General features: G+C 37.3%; 1 protein-coding gene across 3 annotated transcripts in view; it reads right to left on the bottom strand.

Moving 5' to 3' along the window:
* Positions 1–21,543, bottom strand: part of LOC149253273 (uncharacterized) — a 110,043-nt gene that overhangs the window by 49,176 nt on the left and 39,324 nt on the right. Inside the window, exon 3 of one of the 3 annotated variants that reach the window (XR_016266182.1) lies at positions 1,767–2,384. The exons of 1 other annotated variant lie outside the window; for it this stretch is intronic. Coding sequence is in view for 1 of the 2 variants with exons in the window: in XM_089456795.1 (XP_089312921.1) it covers positions 10,307–10,558 (252 nt within the window). In the remaining variant the exon portion in view is untranslated. Of the gene's footprint in view, positions 1–1,766; positions 2,385–10,117; positions 10,559–21,543 lie in introns of those variants that run through there. One more of the 3 variants, XM_089456795.1, reaches the window with a different exon arrangement.

Genomic DNA, 21,543 nt, shown 5'->3' with positions numbered 1-21,543 from the left:
ATAGTATTTGAAAAAATATAATAGAATATGGAAAACTTAGTTTGCTCTCAAAAAACAACTTAGTTTTGTCATAATTACTTGCCCAATATCATACTTATGACTTTAGTTTTGTCATAATTACTTGCCCAATATCTTACTTATGGCTTATGAAGGTCGATAAAAGATCAAGATATAGAATCTTCCGATTATTTTTTTATTACAGTAATTTAATAAGGATGATTTGTTAGATATTTAAAGATGACATGGTAATTTAATAAGGATGATTTGTTAGATATTTAAAGATTAGCACGTTCGATAAAGATGATGTGCTTGATACTTAAGGATAACTTGTTTGATATTGCATGATATGGTTGTGTTAAATGTTAATTGTTGTATTAACACTTAAGGTAAAAGAAGTACATCCATAAATTTCAAATATACAAAAAACAAAACAAAAATAATAATAATAATAAACAAAAAAAATATTTATAATAAAATTTGGACCAATTCAATTTGATTTTATGTTAAGATAGTTTGTGTTATGAGTGAAAAAACTTACTAAGCAACCCCTTTTGTTTCTTATCACAATTAAAACACTTTAACATTATATTTATGCTCAAGTTCGAAAGAAAAAAATCAAATAAATTATAAAGCTACCACACTTAAATGCATGTTTTGTGTTTTTACACGTGTACATTTTCTTTGTTGCACTCTCACTATGCATACATATTTAATTTTTGTATTCTCACTATACATACTTTTTGTGCTCTTATTCTTTTCTTCCCACCATAGATAAATAAAGGAATTTTAAAATATATATAAAAGAAAGAGAAACATATATATATCTTAAATAATAAATAAATTTCCATCCTTAAATGTTAGTATTGAAATGGTAAAAGCTCAAATCTTTATCTATTTTTGCAAATTTTATTATAAGACATGTATATTGTACTTTAAAACTTTAGTCCTTTTTTGATAAATTCAATATATATATATATATATACACACAAAATTCATGTACTTCATCTATTATTATAACTACACAAAGTTCCATGGTAATGATATGTTAGTCCATGCATGCAACATCCAATCTCGATAAGGGCGAAGCGTAGAATGCGGTGTCAGAAGGTTCTTGGATGTTTGGTTGGAAGGACCGGTAGGGGCTTGCTTGACGTTAGGAGAGCAAGGTGAAAATGTTTATTAGGGCTTTCGATGCCGTTTCTTTTCGATTCGATAAGGGCGGGCGAAGCGTAGAATGCGGTGTCAGAAGCCAGAAGGTTCTTGGATGTTTGGTTGGAAGGACCGGTAGGGGCTTGCTTGACGTTAGGAGAGCAAGGTGAAAATGTTTATTAGGGCTTTCAAGGGAGAGGAGAGGAGAGGAACGAAAAAAGCGACCAAAGGCCCGCCATCGACTCACTATTCATATGGTGAGGGTAACCTCCGCCTCCTCGTGGGGCCAAATTAGTAGGGTTTTAACGCTCGACCAGGCCCCCCACCCAATAAGTAAATTGAAGGGAATGAGTCAAAGCAGGGTGTATTATCACCGCTATTATATATGTACCGCTATTATGAGTCAAAGCAGGGTGTATAAGTACCTTAACTTGCAGATTTGATAATTTGTAAATAAAAATAAATAAATCCATTCTCATTACATTTATAAAAAATAATGTAACATTAATAGAATATAACATCAAATCCACATCATGAATTTAAAAGTCAATTAAAACATTGTCATATTCACAAGTTCAAATTCATGTATTTGTTTTCAAAATTTGTTCAACTGCAAATTTTTCTTTTCTACAAAATGGATCTTCATTCCCAACATACATAATGAAAATTCATGCCCATAGAGATGACATAATGGAAAAATATCATCATCGTTGATCTAGAAAATTGGTCTACAAGTCACTTTTAGCACTCCCAAGTGCATTTCCAAATTGAAATTGCTACAAAAATTACATTATAGAAAATATCATGGGTATCCTTATTTTGGCTATGAACCCAATAATCATCGTTAATCTTTTCATGAGGCACACAATCTTCATTTGAGATTTGGTTAGCTCTACACTTGAATGAATTCAATTGTTCCTCAATTTTTCTGGGTCGTACAAAACCAGCTTCTTTTAAATGTTGCATACACAATCTTCATTTGAGATTGTTCATCAATTCAATTGTTCATCAATTTTTTTGGGTCGTACAAAACCAACTTCTTTTAAATGTTGCATATGATTGTAATATAATACCACTTTTGTTAACAACACATAAATTAACCAATCAACCCATCTATGGCATGCATTGTTCTTTTCACTTAGGTACCTTTCCTTTGTATGCCAATGGTAATATTCAATTGCATTGTTTGTATCTTGATTGGAGTGAAACATTTATGTACGCTTTTGCTCACATATCTGTAGAAAGAAATTTATTAGTTATGCATTAACAACAATACATATGACATGAAAAATAGAGTCATTAAAGCCCCTTACAAGAAACTTGCATATTTTGTTGTTAACTAACCAAGTGGTTTTAAAATACTCCAAAAACTCTTTATGTTCATTGAATTCTTAAAATAACTTTTCAACTTTCTTAAAAATTCATTATCTTGACATGTGCACATAATTTCTCTTAAAGCTCAAAAAATGTGGATTGGGTTTTCCCTTGGACTTTATTTCTAACATTCTCCAACCATGCACGCAAGACATGCCATAGATAATAATATTATACACTTGATTGAAGACCTAGAATAACATAATTTTTAGAGAGGAGATACATTAACAATAATTTTTGTCTCTTACAAAAATAATAAACACATCATCTTAATGCTTCAATTTCGGCAATAGCATCATCTATAATGAAGGCTTGAACATGCCAATATGGTCTCTCTTTCTTTCCAATGGCAAGTTTGGTCGACATCCATTTAGAAATGATAGCTATAGTATTGTGGGATGATATCATCCAAGCTTATTGAATAAAGCTCAAAAAGGGGGAATAAAAAATAATATCTTATTCATGAATAGAAAGGTTAAATTTCTTCTCTCTATGATAAGTTAGAGGCAATTTTCTATTGACAATGTCACTCAAGCTAAGAGATGAGTGAGATGACTGGGGGATAAAACATTGGAATTGATCGTTCTTTCTATGCTTGGGTGATTTTCATGCCATCACTTCAATAACTTATAAATGAACCCATCCACCTAATTGAGTGGATGAATAACATTGACCCCCAACTCAACCAACGTAGTATATTTGCTTCTCAACCATCCAATTAACATTCAACGGCTTTATACAATGAATGGGAGGAACGAGGTCAAGCCCATCAACTACTTTTTTGAGGTCAAAGAAGCCTTTTAGTGAAATGACAAAGGTCAAAGAAGGCACAACCAATAAGATTTTTTTTCAAGTGCATAAATGTGAGGGAATAATAGTTAATCTAGTCAAGTAGTCTTAAGAGGGATTTATCTCTCATGACTTTTGATTGAATGAGAAATTCCCAATGGGGGAACCTTATTTTTAACCTATCCAACTTACCAAATTAGTTAACATCTATTGGAGAAGAGAGAAAATAAAAAATAAAAAGACCCACACAATACCATCCGTATTTGCCTATTTTATTAAAACAGCAATAGGTTGAAGCATCCTTCATTTAAAAAAACTTTCAATCAAGATAGTAATAAGAACTCAAGATATTTTAAAGAGAATGATTACCTCAATGCTAGGGTTATCAATGAAGAGGGGAGAATCTCAATGATGTGGTTGGTCATTTGTGGTTCGCTAGCAACAATAGACCCTTGTTCACACTAAATTGTTGTTATTCTTCTGTCATAGCTCTAGAACAAATCAATGCAATGGACCAATGAGATTGGTGAGTTTTCAATAATAAAGAAGGTAAAGAGAAAAGAAGAAAAAAGAAAAACACTCAATAAAGTTTCAGTTAAAAAAAATGTCAAATGATATTACATGTTTTATATGGCTTATTCATTGGCTACCCACCACCCACAAATACCTATTTAAATACTAACCACTAAAAACACTAACTTTTTACCATACAACATATATTTTCCTATATTATTCCCTTTTTAATTACTCATTATAAATAAACATTATAATACCATTAAAAATGTAAACTTCAAAAGCTTCAAAATTCTTTATTATAACCATAAAATCTATAACCTCATTTTTCTTTCTATACGAGGAAAAACATCATTTATAATCCTCCTTACAGGACCAACAAGGACCAACCAAAGTTATGTAAAACCCAATAAAACGCAATACCATCTTTGAAAATGGTTGACTCGAAAATATATATAAATATAAAACTAAACAAAACAACAAACAAAACAAATATATAAATAATATTATAGAACAAATAAAAAATAAAATAAAAAAACCCTCACTGGTCCTAGTCTTGGCCTACGACCAATTCAATAAGCTAGCTCACGTTAAGATTGAAAAAAAATATATTGTTATTGTCCCTTTTTCCATTATTTTAATCTAAGATAGTTTTTTTAAATGCAACTTATTTTGTTAGCAAAAGGGATACTTCCTTTGGTTAATTCAAATGCAATGTGATTCATTTGCCACAAATGTTTAATAATACATTATGCAAGGGATATATTCCCTACAAAACTTTCAATTGGAGAAAATGGTAAGGGATGGATTGAACTCCTTATAAACCAATTTTCTAACAATTTTCCTTCGGAGATCGAGTTGTTTACTCAAATTGCTCTAATGGACGGAAGGTTAAAATCAATTCATGGGCCATCTGCCTCATAGCTTAGTTCACTAAATGAATTGAAAAAATTGAATATTGGAGCAAAACAATCCTCCAACATATTGTTCATTGGCATATATTATGGAAACAATTTACAAATCTCTACCACTCAAAGAAGAATACTCTAGAGAAAGCTCTGAATCACAAGAAATCGGGCAAGAAAGAAACAACTCTCAAGACAAGCAGACAGAAAGTCTCGCCCAACAAATCAACAATTATGAGGATTCGAATACTGCACAAAATAAATCTTCATTTAACAACAAAGTAGATCTCTTAGACCAAACTTCTTCTCTGACTATCTTCAAAAGGACGAACACAATAGATCACGAAGCTAAGACACCAATGTCCCAAGAACCAGAAGAGATGAAGGAGATGCAAGATAAATGAAGTTGGAAGACCGTAGAGAAAAAAAAAGAAAGCTACAACACCAATCTCGCCAAGAAAGACGAGTAGCCAGATAATTAAAAACTAAGAAAATTATAGGTCCGATAGACCAATTTGGTCTCAGTGGATGTTAACCATCATCATCATCATCAACAACAACAAAATTTGAGGAAGCTACCAATTCTTGCATATTTGGATCTCTATTTCAACTACTTTGTGGACAAGACAAATTCCATCTAATTTAGGTGATTTAAAAACGGAGGCACTTCAATTTCCGTATGATATATAATTAACATATAGAGTTCACCCTAATCTTTGGAGTTCGAAAAGGTAGTAGCCATGTTTGTTGTTCACTCGGTTTTTGACATATCCACTGTACCAAATTCCTTAGATTTGGTCGATGCTTTATGCTTTCGCTAGTAATTTAACTATACAATCTTCGATTAGAATGGATCTTGTGGACTACTTATAACTATAAGCTATTGCAAAGGTCCTACCATGTGCAAAGTTGAGTGATCTTTTCTAGGTGTTTGACTACTATCCACTCACTCACATTTATGCAAATTATAACTTTCATTTTATAAAGAACCTTTGAGGAAGCGTTGTTAAAATGAGAAACTAACTTTGCCTTTACTTGATCAAGCTAAAACTTAAACTAATATGATTGCTTAGGTTTTCATATGGAACATGGTAACTAAGCCCACAGTACCCCTTTTCCTTCTAAGGCAAGACAACTACCCACACAATGCCCCTTATCTACACTCTAATGTTGCCATTCATATGTCATAACATTGAAGCAAATCAATACATGGACCAATGAGTAAGGTGTGTTTTTAGTAGTGAAAATGGCAATGAAAATGAAAGCTCCAAGTAAAATTTTGAATAATAATAGGTATTTCAACACAAATTGGGAGGTGGAAGCAAAAACCACATCACATAATTTATTATATATTTTATATCCCTTACGCATTCTCTACCCACCTTCTCACTCACAAATACCTATATAGATGTTAACTAAAAACACTACATTTTTAACATACAACAAATATTTTCTTATATTTTTCCTTTTGAATTACTCCTTTCTAAAAAACAAAAAAAGAAAGCGAAAAGAAAAATTGAGTAATAATGAGTGTTCCCACACAAATTGGAAGGTAGAAGAAAAAAAACATTAAAGGCCAATTGTAAGAATTCGATCGACCACTATTTTTAGAGGCCCAACCCATCTCGGTTCCGACGTTACCAACCCAATAAGACGCACATGATACCATATTTGAAAATAGTTAACTCAAAACAAAACACCCTACCAAATTGTTTTGGTATTGGCCTAGAACCAATCCAGTGAGATAGCTCAAAAATCATAGTCTCCCGTGAAGATTGGCTCAAAATTCATGGTCTCAAGTTACGATTGAAAAATGTCTTGTTATTGTCCTTTTTCTTTTTTAACATTATTTTTATCTAAAGAGTTTCTTTTGAAATGCAACTATACTTCGTCAAAAAAATAAACAAAAAATATTTCCTTAGGCTAATGTGTATGTAATGTACTCCATTAGCTACAAAGGTACGAGGGATATGTTGGATTATCGTGTGAATGTTGGATTATCGTGTGAATCTCACTCCTTATAAACCATTTTTCTCGCTGCTTACCGATTAGTTTATTGCCTCAAGTTGCTCTAATGCACTCAAGACTAAAAGCAATTCATGGGTTTCTCTGCCTCGTAAGCTTAGTTCACTAAATGAATTGAAAATATTTAATATTGGAGCAAAACAATCCTCTAGCAACTTGTTCCATTGACCTAATCAATTTGCCAATCTTTTTTACTCAAACAACAAATTTTCAAGGCTTAATTCTATGGATCTAGGAAGCTACCAATTCCAATTCTTTCCTTTAAATGGTCAACAATCTTGATTATTTAATATTTGTAATATTTATTATTTAATATTTTAAATATTTTTTTAATAATTTTTATTTATTATTAAAGTTTTAGTATTTAGTATTTACAGTGTTTGTAATATTTAAATGTTTCACTCTTCATTATTTAATATTAAAAATGATTTTAATGTTTAGTTATGTTTATTAGCACTGATTGAACCCACTGATGTGTGGAAAACTGACTTCAAATTCAAGGAAGGCCTTTTCAAATGGCTAGTCATGTCTTTCAGGCTAACAAATTCCTTCTCAACCTTCATGAGGTTGATGGACGACATCTTGTGAGTCTTCACCAACTCATTCGTGGTGGTCTGTTTGGATGAAATTCTAATCTTCAACCATAGTTGGAAAGAGCACCTTCACCATATTCGACAGGTCCTCCAAACCCTGCGGCAACACAAGTTGTGCACCAATTTGGAGAAATTCACTTTTGGTATGACTCAGGTTCAATATCTGGGATACAATATTGATGAGCGAGGTGTGTATATGGACTCAGCGAAGTTACAAGTCATTCGAGATTGGCCACCCCTAACCACTCTAACATAGCCCTGCAACTTTTTTGGCCTTGCCAACTTCTACCACAAGTTTGTGTTGGGGTTCACGTTACCTGCAACAACCATTTGAGATCGAGACAAATTCCTCCGATTATGTTATTAGTGCAGTTCTTACTCAACAACGACATCTAGTGGCATATCATAGTGAGACACTTTCAGACATAGTCTGAATGTATCCCAATTATGACAAAGAGATGTATTCCATTGTGCAAGCCTGCCTACAATGGAAGCATTACATTATGGGGATGGAAATATCCATACACACAAACTAACGACCCCTGCAGTGCATACAGACACAAGGGAAGTTGTAGAATGATTGCCATCAGAAATGGTCCACATACTTGCAACAATTCCATTTGAAAATTAAGTACAAAAAGAGAAGCACCAACAACATTGTAGACTTCCTCAGTTGACCACCGATCACGACGCTAACTAATGTGCTCGACTCTCGTGGGAACGACACGACGAGGTGGTCGCATATTTACAAGAGCGATCCAAAAATAAACAACACATACCAAATGCTCCTAGTAGGAAAGCAAATTTACAAATTTTCAGCTCCAAGATGCACTGTTACGCGACCTGGGACACCTCTATGTTCCTTCAAGCAAGTGTTCCAAGATGATTTGGGAGGCACACTACAGTGGGTTCGCTGGATATTTCAGGGTAGACAAAACATTGGCAGTGCTACATAAGTATTTTTATTGGCTAAACCTCCGATATGATGTTGGGAAGTACATCAAACCCTACACATTGCATGTGCCATTCCCAAACCGACCATCAAGAAGAAAGGTCTATATACTCCTCTGCCTACTATTCAAACTGGGGAATACATCTCCATGGATTACATGTTGGGCCTTCCTTCTACTAAGCATGGCTGCCAACAACTGTGATTTCATGGTCGTCGACAAATTCTCTAAGATGGCCATTCTGACGCCCTGCAAGAAGAGTATCACAGCAGAAACCACTACTAAGCTCTTCTTTGAATGGGTGTGGTTACACTTTGGGATACCACAGTCCATTATCTCATATTCGGACAACAATTTTCTAAGTAAATTTTGGTCAAGTCTCTCTTCGATGTCAATACCAAGCTCACTAATTCCACGAATTTCCACCCCCAAACTAATGGCCAAACAAAGGTCGTCAACAAGACAATGGTACACATTCTGCGCATGTACAACTTGAAGCATCCACGCACATGGAATGAAATCCTCCTTTATGTCCAGCGCAACTACAACAGAGCTCTCCATAGCTCAATTGGTCATAGCCCTTTCCAAGTGGGATTGGGATTCCATTCACTATGTCCCATTGATGTGCCATACAATCTGCGGCTACTCCAGCAGATTTGGCTCATGTCCAATATGAAGCTGACAAGGCTAACAACTTCATTTAGAGAATTCAACACATCCGCCGGCAAGTACATGACATATTGGACAGAGCCAATGCTAAGTACAGGTAGCGTCATGATCAGCGTCAAGTGCAACACAAGTTCCAAGTGGGCGACAAAGTTTGGCTACATTGGCAGAAGGAGCGCCTCGCTGGACCCCATCGTAAGCTTCACCTACTCTGATATTGTCCTTACACCATCACTAAGGTTGCAGGGGAAAATTATTTCAAGCTCAGCATTCCACCATTCCTTGACTTGCACCCAGTGTTTAATGTGGACCGCCTTTCATTCTCATTGCAAATAAAGCTCCCAACCATCTTTTAATATCATCTATGGTATTGCATGAAGAAATCACCCAAGCCACAAGGACACCATTACAATGTTTGTCGAATACCATTAAAGTATAAAGTTGATACTACATTGAAATCACATAATCATAAGTATTATGTTCAACAACAAAAAAAATCATTTTTATCACTCTAGAAATCAAAAGAGTGATAATACGCACCCATGGAAAATTTTAGGGGCTAATATTCACAAGTGGGCCTATTTTCCATGATTCTTCCACAAACATGTTTCGGCCTTTCATTCTCATTGCAAATAAAGCTCCCAACCATCTTTAATATCATCTATGGTATTGCATGAAGAAATCACCCAACCCACAAGGACACCATTACAATGTTTGTCGAATACCATTAAAGTATAAAGTGGATACTACATTGAAATCACATAATCATAAGTATTATGTTCAACAACAAAAAAAATCATTTTTATCACTCTAGAAATCAAAAGAGTGATAATACGCACCCATGGAAAATTTTAGGGGCTAATATTCACAAGTGGGCCTATTTTCCATGATTCTTCCACAAACATGTTTCGCTAATTTCCATTTTTTATAAAAATGATTCGCCTAAATTTTACAATATAAAATTAATTTACCTTAAAAATCGCCAACATTATATAGATACTATATAAAAAACCATTATAAATTTGAATAATTTACAAATATATCAATAAACATTTTATATTTTTCATATTAGGGACTAGTGAGATTCCCCAATGTTTTTAAACTTCAAGATAATTTTTCATCCTTAAAATTTTCCTTGTACACACCCCATACATATTTGTAATAAATATAGAATCCATTGACATAACATTGTTTTGTGAATGTTTCACCATCATGGAATGCATCCAATGTGTTTGTATGCCTATAATAAATGGTATTTTTTGCACAATAACCTGTTTTTTTATAGAAAAAGAAACTATCTGGAAACTTATTGTACCAACACTCGACACTTGTTGGATCACTGTTATCCTTCATATATTATTTTTTGTCTAATATTATTGTAAATGTTAGAAATATCCATCCTTGTCATTAAAGTATCCTGATCCACCCCTATGAATAACCCACCAGGTTGGTTCTCCACATTAGAGATTAATTTGTCCCAAACCATTGTGACATTAAAACCATCTTCAACCATCCTTTTGAAACTAGCTCGTAAATCCAAGGATATATGTGGCACATACTTGAACATTTGAGTTCTGCCCACTGGACTCTTCCCCTAAAAGAAAACACTAGATTGATCAAAATATTTACACTCAGTGTATGTTATAATAGCATCATTTAGAAGCACATAAAGATGTTGCAAGATGAAGTGACATCTACAACCAACGTTCATGCTTTCACGTGGAATGTGTTTTTGTTGTTGTTGATCCTCTTGGATTATTTATATTTACATCACGTCTTTATTTACATGTCGACCCAGGACCATATGCACACCAATAACTAAAGAAGGGAAATGATAAGAAATTAGGAAACATGTCTACACATTTCGACTTCATTTGAATTTGAATAAGATGTATCTCATTAATTGAACAAATAAATACTCACATGGCATATTTCATATATGTCTTAATGCGAGCACATACAACATCCTCCACTTTTTAAGATCTAATTGTATTAACAACAAATTGAGTGGGAGCATCTTCATCTAATTTCTCTCCATTTATAAAATCTTTTGGTTGACTACAAGGAATAATAGCAATTTGATCCCCTTCAATTTATGTCTATGTTAGATGTTTAGTAGAAAATTCTATCATAGCTTACGAGTAATGCGCGTCGAGTTCCATAATTTCATCCCACTTTCCCATAAGCTTTTATAAATATTTTCGTATTTTCCTATATTGTCTATATATGCATGTTGTTATATATATGTGTTTACAAAAGTCACCCATATACAAATTTCAAAAGTGCATTTATGAAAGTTGATTCTCTATATTTGTTTGCATATCTATATGCATATACATAAGTGCTTGCATACACAAATGGCTTCTTGCATTGAAAGGAATTGATTTTGGGGGAGTTGTTTTCATCTGCTGCTCTTTCCTGGTGGAGACTGACATAGGGCAAGAGGTATGACAATGGAAAGCACATGGGTGAATTTTCTATGGGGCTTCTTCCTTAAAGACACCATAAATTCTCTTTGGGGCTTCTTCCTTAAAGACAAAATAAATTGTCAGAGGCACCTCATCCACTCTCAGAGTAGCAAGGAGTGTTGGTGTCATCGTATCGGCCTAGGATAAAATTTTCCCCGAAAAAAACAATGATGGTTGAACAAGGAGGCCCCAAGGATATGCAACAGGTCCTAGAAAAGGAACACTACTGGCACATAAGGCGCATGATGCATAGGACCACCACTAACAAGATAACCATCGGAAGGAAAAAGAGCAATCAACGAAGGGCTTGATTGTACCACAAGAGGTATAGGGTCAAGAATTCCCCCAGTAGGTATGTGCATACTAGAAACATTGCCTCAATTGGAAGCTATCTAGGGGTTACAACTAAGAAGAGGGTTCCAACCAAACAGATTGTTGAAGGTAGTCGAACTAATAGCACTGAAATGGGTGATAACTAGGGGTCAAGAAGATGATATGAAAAAAGTAAGGACATGAAAATGTTGAACACCACCCATAATAGGTGTAGATGGGATTTTAGACTAGACATAGTTTGAATAGTAGGATAATCAACAATGTTTCACTGGTTGTAAGAGGGGTAAGTAGCAGTGGAGAAAAGGTTTCCATAAATACCATGACTCGCAATGCATCGATGGATGGTGATGTTCCAAATAGTGACAGGGATATAGAAAGAAACTAAAGATGGAAGTCGTGGTGTAGTATTATCCAAATCAAATGCCATCAAATGCAAGTCGGTAAGGTCAATTGCACCTAATTTGGAAAGTTGCGCTTTCCTTTGGGTAAGGCAAGTTTTCGAAACCTCCAATGCTAACATAGCTAATGCAAATTGAGGTAGAACATTAACAATGTTGTAGTTGTAAGCTGCTTTTGAATTATGCCTTACACGACATGGTGACATTTTGATCATTCATCGGATGGCTTCTACAACCGGTAAAGTCAATGTAAAAGGTGGCATCGTTGTAGCGTTAGTTGATGTGCAAGGATTGGTTTCTGGAGGGGTTTCATAATCCTAGTTTCGAGTTTGTAGGAGAACATTTTCTCTAACCATGAAAATGTCATGATTGGTTAGGTCACTAGAACTATCCTCGGTTGGGATTTGATACAGTGGTGGGGGGTGCTCGTGTTGGGTTTGCACAACTCCCTAGTATGGGAAAAGATTATGAATGACCGCAGGTTGTTGGTTCGTCCTTGTTTGCCTTCCTACTTCTCCCATCCTCTTCAACTCTGAGAGTTGTGGCAAAATATGGGTGTAGAGACCATATTCCCCACAAGTAGCACAAGAGTGATTAGTCCTTAGTCTATTATTCTTACTCTAATTTTGTGGTTCATTATTGTTGTGACACTAGTTGTTTGTTTTTTTTTTTAAGGGGGATTTCCCCTATCTGATGTCCGCAGAGGTTTGTTTTGGTTGTTACCCCCTAGGTTCCCCTTTTTGTTTGTTCTTTCCTTTATTCTTATTAGCATTTGAAGGGTTTTTTGTTCTCAACTGTTTAAATGACTGTCATTGTCGTGGGAAAGAAGGTTACACAAAATTGACCTCAACTAGGTTGAGCCTTGGGGTTGGTCTGTTGGAGTGTTCGGAAAAGGATGGTAAGTGTTCCCTTGTCTCGAGTTAGGGGAAGTTCCTCTACGACACATGGCGGGTACTGGCCACCCTGCGTAGGAGGATGTTGGTTACCCTAAAGAGTATTGAGAGAGAGTAAGTTGATTAGGCTAATATCCCGTGTTGGGTGAAATTTGAGTTGCAAGTAGATCACCATATGATGGGAAATAGGTTTGTCCAATGTACACGTTTCCAGTTTGTTGGAAAGTGCTTCCAGGTTCATTTTGGGTGATGGTTCTAATCAAACCGTCTGTAGAATTTGATGCTCCTAGTAAATTTGGCAACATATATATATATATATATATATATATATATATATATATATATATTATTTAATTTTATAAAACAATTTATTTCATTTTTGTTTATAATATTAAAAAACACAATAATTAAATTAAATATCACAATAAACATTTTCAATCAATTTTAAAAAAACACATTTTAAATATTATTTATATTGAAGTTTCTGGATTGAAACGTGCCCCTAGTCCATCCCTCTACCCGTCCCTTCCCACGCATCCATCGTCTACCTTTCCACCCTCTCTTCTAGCGGTCTCCACTCCCCCTGTGTCAATTGACCTTCCTACCACCCCTACCCTCCCCACCCCCTTGTGTCATTTGTGACGTTTTCCTGAGCAGATAAAGTAGCTCATCCAACAGAGGGGCGGGGTCTCCCTACATGTAACCCGCGTTGTTGTTGAGCTCTATCGTTCCGGGGCACTGCCTTCACATTTGACAACCAAGGTTTTTTCGCCCCTCACCAGACACTACCATGATTTCGCCTCCTATGGACATTGTTCCAGAGTCTCTCTTAGGCGGGCACAGAGGAGGTAAACATGTCACACGAGCCCCATTTTTTGAAGGTTTTTTCCCTATGGATCCTTTCCGACATCCACGTTTCCTGAACTCTAATGGATTTTGGCTTTTGGTCTTTTGATAGAGGAAAAATGTGGAAGGATACACGAATCTCGATAGTACTGGACCACTGCCATATTATATGTCGCCTACCATGTTTTTCTACGTTTGTGTTGGTTGCTTTGAAGAGCTTGGGTCCGTAGCTCAAGGGTTGGCTTTTTCAGTTTACTCCTCGCTATCTCTTACCACAGGTTTACAAGTTAGGGTTTTGTCCTCGTTGTTTCTCTGCATGAGCGCTTTCTCCTTAGGGTTTCCATACTCGGGGTTTGTTGATGCTACGGTTTGCGTGCTTAGGGTTTTTTGCTTCAAGAAACATAGAGTTTGTTTCTTTCAACTACTTTCATGTCGAAGGTTGCAGACCTTATTTGGGTTTTAAAAAAAAACGTTTATGACATATCTTGAATTTTCTGTGTTATGCAGGATTATTTGAATTTTTTTAAGGAACACTCATGCCATCTATTGCCCTTGCCACAAAGAGAAAATTTTACTTTGAAATGTTATTTCCCCTGTCTGATTTCTCGCCCCATGAAATTATTTTATGAATGTTTTTTAATTTCCTCGAAAGCAAAAAATTGTGTTTTATTCATGTGTCAGAGAGAATTTTTTTTGCAAAATGAAAACTAATGTTCAAATTTTTCCTAAGTTTGGAAAAATAACTCTGGAAGTTTTTTACTCCTCTGTTGGCCTAAATGTTTTTAACCAACAACAATTTTTTGGGGTAATCAAGCTCAATTCTTTCATTGCTTTCTATTTCATTTATGTATTAATATCTATTTCCAACTGCTAAATTTTTTCGTCTCTATTCCTACATTTTTTTCCAAGCCTGGGAAATAAAATCACTAGTTTCTGTTGCCCCCAAAAGAAAGGCTTCCCCTCTCAAATAAATGTCTTTCATCGTCATAAACTTTTTTATCAATGTTTTCCGACTGAAAGGTAAATTCTACTCCTGTAACACACTCAATTTTTTACCTCATAAGAAATATTTTAGGTAATGGAACTAATTTTATCTCACCAAGTTTTTTTTCCCAACTGGTAATTTTTTGTGTCTCCTTGTCGTTAAATTATTTTTTTCTTTTAACCAACGACAAATTTTTGGGGTAATCAAGCTAAATTTTTTTACCAGTTTCTGTTTCATATTTTAAATATATATTTCCAACTACTAATTTTTTTTGTCTCAATTGCTACATTTTTCCCAAGCTCGGGGAAAAAACTGCTAGTCTTTGTTCTCGCAAAAAAAAGGCTTCCACTCTAAAATAAATGTCTTTCACCATCATAATTTTTTTATTACTATTTCCATCTGAAAGGTAAATTCTACTCCTCTAACATACTTAATTTTTTAACTCAAGGAATCTTTCAGGCAATGGAACTAATTTTATCTCACCATTTTTTGTTTTTTTTAATATCTATTTCCAACTAGTAATTTTTTGTCTCTCCGGTTGTTAAATTGCACACCTTTTGAACACCATATTTTTTTCTCTCTAGGAAAAAAGAGGTGTTTTTTTCCCCTCTCATGCAAAGAAATGTTTTGGTTTTCAATAAATTTCCTTCGTTCAAACTTTTTGTTTTAAAAGAACACTAATGCCATCTCTCACCCTTTTTTTGGGTGAAAAACACTCATTATATTATTATAGCATATGTGTCAACAAAATACATCACCACTACAACAAAATACAGCGTCACAAGCTTAAGAGTTTGCACAAGCCTTGCTCTAAACTCTGTGTCTTTTGTTATTGTCTGCACAAAAAGAGCTAAATTACATGTCTCAAAATTACACATTAAGGAGGGGGATTGGGAGGAGACGCAGGAGGTGCACAAAAGAGAGCAACACATTCATGCATATGGTAATCAATGTGCTCCACCAAAATCTCCAAGGCACGGAGATGATCATCGCTGCATCTGTGTTGATCCCAGATATCTTCCACAAATTTCAAGGTCTCATTTTGCATATGTTGGAAGCCATTGATATAAGAAACCAATTTGTTCATGTCCTCGTACCTCTGCGCCCTTTGTGTATCAATGTTGAGTTGTATGTTATTCTGTTGGGCTACGATGGAATCCAAGGTGACTAGAGCTTCTATGTAGCTCAAGGAGCAGGCTGGAGATAGGGCCATATTCGTAGCAGAGTGGTGGCTCTCAGCCTACTCAGATTCCGAGCTAGGCTCTCCATACTGCGTGCATTCATCCATATGTGGCCCGAAACCCCCCCTGTGACCACACCCTCACTCTCAAGGCGTACAACCAACACCACCACCACCGGCAATACCACCACGGGAAGCGTATTGCCTGACTAGAGAAACACACCACAAAATACTGAATTAACAATACTGAAATAAAGCTCCACTTACTATACCACAGTTGTTGGACAACATTAGCCAATTAGTAAAGATCTTGAAGTCCTGAGCACCAGCACCATAACCACGGGCAACAAAGAAGTTGGAAGGCACGCCACAGGTCCCAGGGTCCACAGAGCTCATACAACACCAAAAAGGGCCCCTGAAGTTGCTCTCCCCAGCAAAATGAAAATCAAGTGAAGCTTACTCAAACCAAAGATAGAGCCAGACTAAGGAAAACTCATTGTCTGCTCCCCACCCACACAATCTGGGCCCGAAACCAAATAATTCTTCACGTCGGACAAAGAAATCTTCACCCGTGTCCCATGTCCATGCTTGATGCAAGTGCCAATTCCCCTCCCAACCGCATTTGACGATCTTGTCCTGTTCTGATGCCGCAAGTGACAACCTGAGCCAGGGTGCAAACAAACCACACCTCGTTCTCTCTGGCACTCTCTCCTCGTCACCCAATACCTGTGAATGACCTCTTGCATGTCCCTGTGCGATATTAAACACAACTTGCGGGGAGCGAGGTACGGGTTCCAAAGGCCATTCATTGCGTACGAGTGGCACATGGAGGCCCTTCTGGCTCCACGTTCCAAGGCACCACCAACTAGCCCCCTAAATGATCACCCCCATCGGGGACTTCAAGATCAACCTTTAACAATGATTGAAAAGACTAAAGTTCTCCAAGGTCCAGATCAACCTTTGATTTAATATCCACCCATGTCGTCCTAAATTCTCTCTATGAAGTAGTCTCGCCATGGTTGGCCAACCAATCTGCTACTTTATTACCCTCCCGAAACACATGGTTGGTAATGACCCACTGAAAAGAGGTAAGGCTTTATTGGATGCAGGAGAGTTGAGATTCTAAGCACCAGCATCCATCCACTTTCTGGGGAGCGATGTTTTTTATAATTCTTTGGACCATATAAACAATAAGGCATGAGTATCCCACTATTTTGATCCTTCCATAGCGATGCTGAGAGGCCAAGCTAATACCCACCTCAAGTCTAGTCATTTCCACCACATTGTTTGTCATTACACCACAGGAACTTGAGTATATTGCACATGGGTAGCCGGAAGAGTCACGAAGGATTCCCAAAGGGTACTTCCAAAAATAATCGAGTCAAGGTTTCCCATAGAAACCCCATAATTTTGATCCTTCCACAACGACACTGAGAGGCCAGGCTAATACCCACCTTAAGTCTAGTGATTTCCACCACATTCTTTGTCATTACACCACAGGAACTTGAGTATATTGCACATGGGTAGCTGAAGGAGTCACAAAGGAGACCCAGAGGGTACTTCCAAAACCAATCGAGTCAGGGTTTCCCTTAGAAACACCATCAAAATTAAGCTGGATACAACCATCCAGGGGTGGGAGGAAGCTGGAGGGGGAATGGGCAGGGGAAGGTCTTGGAGTAGGAGCCCTGGGATAAACCAAGTTGAACGAGAGATTCAACAGAGATAGAATCTGAGAGTTAGGAGGTCTCGCATCCCAATCTGTTTGATCCCATTTTTCTGCTAGTATGGTTTCCCAGATGTTGGAAGTCGCCTGGCTCCAAATATGAGCATTGGTTGATATTTTCCCTTCAAAAATGGCTCAGTTTCTCTCTTTCCAGGTGTTTCAAAGAAGCAAGCCCAGAGTGAGCCACCAAGCTCGACTCACCATAAGATTGGAAAACTAATGAGTTGGCAAGCCTTCAAGAAACTCTCGAATGTCTTCTGGGTGGCAATATATTGGGCCGAAAAGAATGGACACCTAGTCCCATACGTCACGTGTCATGATACATCCCTCGAAGAGATGGCGCAGGGATTCTTTTGGCTTCTGGCATAAAGGACACATCGATGGACCGACAAAGTCGTGCTTCTAGATTCTATCCAAGGTAAGTACATGCTTGTGGCCAAATAGCCAACGAAAGTGCGCTACCTTTGGCCATAAGTTACTGCTCCATATTTCCCGCCAGAAAGGGATATCCCAATGGATCATGGCATTATCCCTGATGAGGAAGGATTCCTTGATAGAGAAAAATCCAGTAGTAGAGAGGACCCATCGGAGCTTATTCGTCTCTTGTGATACATGGGCAGGTCACTGTGAAAGATGGGCACCCAGTCGCTCACAGGTCCTATCTTTGATCCAGTAGTCTGCCACCTGAGTGGATGAGATCGATTGGAAAAAGGCATAAGATCTTAAAGGGACTAATCCTGATCCAGACAAGGGAACTGTTGCAAGGAGTCCCACCCAAAATACGAAAGACTATCCATTTCTTGACTTCATAAAAGAAATGGTTGTGGATCAGATCACTATTATTATTCGCAAGATTCCAAATTGTCGAACCTATACTCAGAAGAGGTTCGCGGATGAGGGCTTCCTGGGATTTCCCCTGTCCATATTTTTGGGTCCAGTTTGTTTTCCAAATATCATCTCCAGCATAGCTTGGCTTCAAGGGTGGTGTTGAGTACTGCAGGGTCCCTCAAACTAAGGCCTCCTAGAGCCTTCGAGAGGTAGAGCTTATGCCAAGCAACAGGCCGTTGTTTCTAGTCCATCGAGGCTCCGCTCCATAGGAATCATCTGAATATTGCCATTATCTCATAAATATACATTTGGGGGAAGGGAGGGAGGACAATTGATACATCAGCATGGCTTGTAGTACATATTTCAAAAGGGTTGCTCTTCCAGCCAAGTTGAGGACATGGAAGTTCCAGTTCGACAACTTCTTGGATATCTTGAGCAGAGATCTTTCCATAGAGCAATGTGGAGGGGATTAAAAATAAGAGGAACCCCAAGATATTTAGAGGGAAGAGATCTGATGGTGAAGCCTAGAACTCTAGCCAGGCAATATTAAACTGTCCTGGGTGTATGGAATAAATAAATACTCGATTTGTCCTTGTTTAGGAGCATACCTGAAGCATTTTGGAAGTCCACCAGAATGTTGTTCAACTAGGCCGCTTCCATGATAGTAGCCTTACCAAATAAAATATTATCATCCACAAAATGTTGGTGTGTCATATGAACATTAGTTCTATGCAGGTTTATTTTGTCCAACAAGTTTCATTGCTTGGCGACTTTTATCATTCTTCCCAAGCCCTCTGCTTCAATGATAAAGAGGAATGGGGATATGGGGTCCCCTTGACAGATTCCTCTAGAAGGTCTGAAGGTTTTCGAGGGGGATCCATTGATCAGGATTGAGAAAGGGGGAATGGATTGTTTTCGCTTTGTTCCCATGCCTTTTTTTCGTCCTTATATTCCAGCAGCGCAGTCTTTCACGATTATGGAGAGCGATATAGTTGTGATTATATTCAATTGAATTTGAGGGATCTGATCCAATGGATCAATTCATCGGAAAATCCAAAATCCTAGAGGATTGCCAATAGATAATCCCAATTCAGGCGGTCATAGGCTTTTGATAGATCCAGTTTTAGCAACATACCTCTTATTTTGTGGACTTGCAAGGAATGGATGGTCTCATGGTCCGAGACAATGCCATCCAGAATTTGGTGTCCTTCAACAAAACTCTATTGTTCCTGGCTGATAATGTGATGGAGGATAGGTTTCAAACGTCTGACACGAATTGTGGAGAGGTGTTTATAAAATGAAATTTCATAAGGAGATTGGTCTAAAATCACTGCGAGACAAGACCCACTGGGCTCTAGGAATGAGTGTAAGGCAGATGTCTCAAGACCCGACCAGATTTGACGAAGACGACAAGATTCCTCCACCAGATCTTAGATGTCTTGACTCAATAAGGACCAACCCACTTTGAAGAACTCAATGGTGAATCTGTGAGGATGAAGAGATTTATTGGAGGGCATGGCCTTGACCACTTCTTCCACTTCAGAAAGCATGATGGGACTAAGCAAGGCATTGTTCTGAGCAGGAGAGACCATGGAAGGGATATGCTGCATGATGATCTAGATGGCTTCAAATGTATCATAGCCTTCGTCTCACAATCAGGAGAGGTAGGTCTTCAATTATTTCTCAATATCTTCTTGGTGTTCATAGCGAGATCCAATAGATCCTTGATGTTGAGTGATTAGGTTACGTTAGCGATGATTGATCATGGATCTATGAAAACATCTAGAGTTGCGCTCACCCTCCTGTAGCCAATGAATGTGTGATTTCTAATGCTATAGCTTCTCTTCTTGAAGTGTTCTTTCTTATAGCTCTCATATCAAGTGCCCCACTTCATCCACAGAGAGAGCTTTATTCGAGGGCATGGCCTTGACCACTTCTTCCACTTCAGAAAGCATGATGGGACTAAGCAAGGCATTGTTCTTAGCAGGAGAGACCATCGAAGGGATATGTTTCATGATGATCTAGATGGCTTCAAATCTATCATAGCCTTCATCTCACAATAAGGAGAGGTATGTCTTCAGTTATTTCTCAATATCTTCTTGGTGTTCATAGCGAGTGCCAATAGATCCTTGATGTTGAGTGATTAGGTTACGTTAGCGATGATTGATCATGGATCTATGAAAAAATTTAGAGTTGCGCTCACCCTCATGCAGCCACTGAATGTGCGATTTCTAACGCTATAAGTTCTCTTCTTGAAGTGTTCTTTCTTATAACTCTCATATCAAGTGCCCCACTTCATCCACAATCTATGGGGATCAGCCATCCTGTATTATTGTCCACTCAACTTCCTCCAATCGAGCTTCCAGCTTATGTTTCTCCTCGAAAATGTTGCCAAACTCCTCGCGGTTCTAGGTTTTGATTTTGAGTTTCAACACCTGGAGTTTCTTTTGAAAGGATTGTATATTATTGCTTGGAGGATCTTCCATCGTGGTATAACAGGTTTCAAGCTTCTCTAAAAGAGTGGGGTAACGCAGCCATAAGATTTCAAATCGAAAGGGCTTTCTCCAAGGAGAAACCTCGGTAGTCATCGTCAGACTGATGGGCTAGTGGTCTGATCCAAGGGAGGGTAAGATATCGATTTCAACATTTGGATCTTGTAAAATAATATGTACTGAAAGGAGAAGGCGATCCAACCGGTTGCCACCTGGTTCTGTCCACCTCGTCTATTATTCCACGTGTGAAGGTCGTGTTTGGGGAGAATGTCAACCAAGTGGAGATATTCTATGCCATCATTGAATATCAAGGAGGAGGGATCCAATCTTCGGACTCCACCTCTCTTTTCTTCAAGATTTCTGATCATATAAAATTCCCCTCCAATAATCCAATCCTTTGTTGCCCAAGAGCGACTCAACCCTCGTAGCTGGG

Source organism: Pinus tabuliformis, chromosome 7 (assembly GCF_031772625.1).
Source record: "Pinus tabuliformis cultivar Carrire ecotype Pingquan chromosome 7, CPIR1, whole genome shotgun sequence".
In the NCBI taxonomy this organism is placed as follows: Eukaryota; Viridiplantae; Streptophyta; class Pinopsida; order Pinales; family Pinaceae; genus Pinus; species Pinus tabuliformis.
Note: the sequence above shows the minus strand (reverse complement) of the source record. Positions and strands in the feature narration are given on the sequence as shown.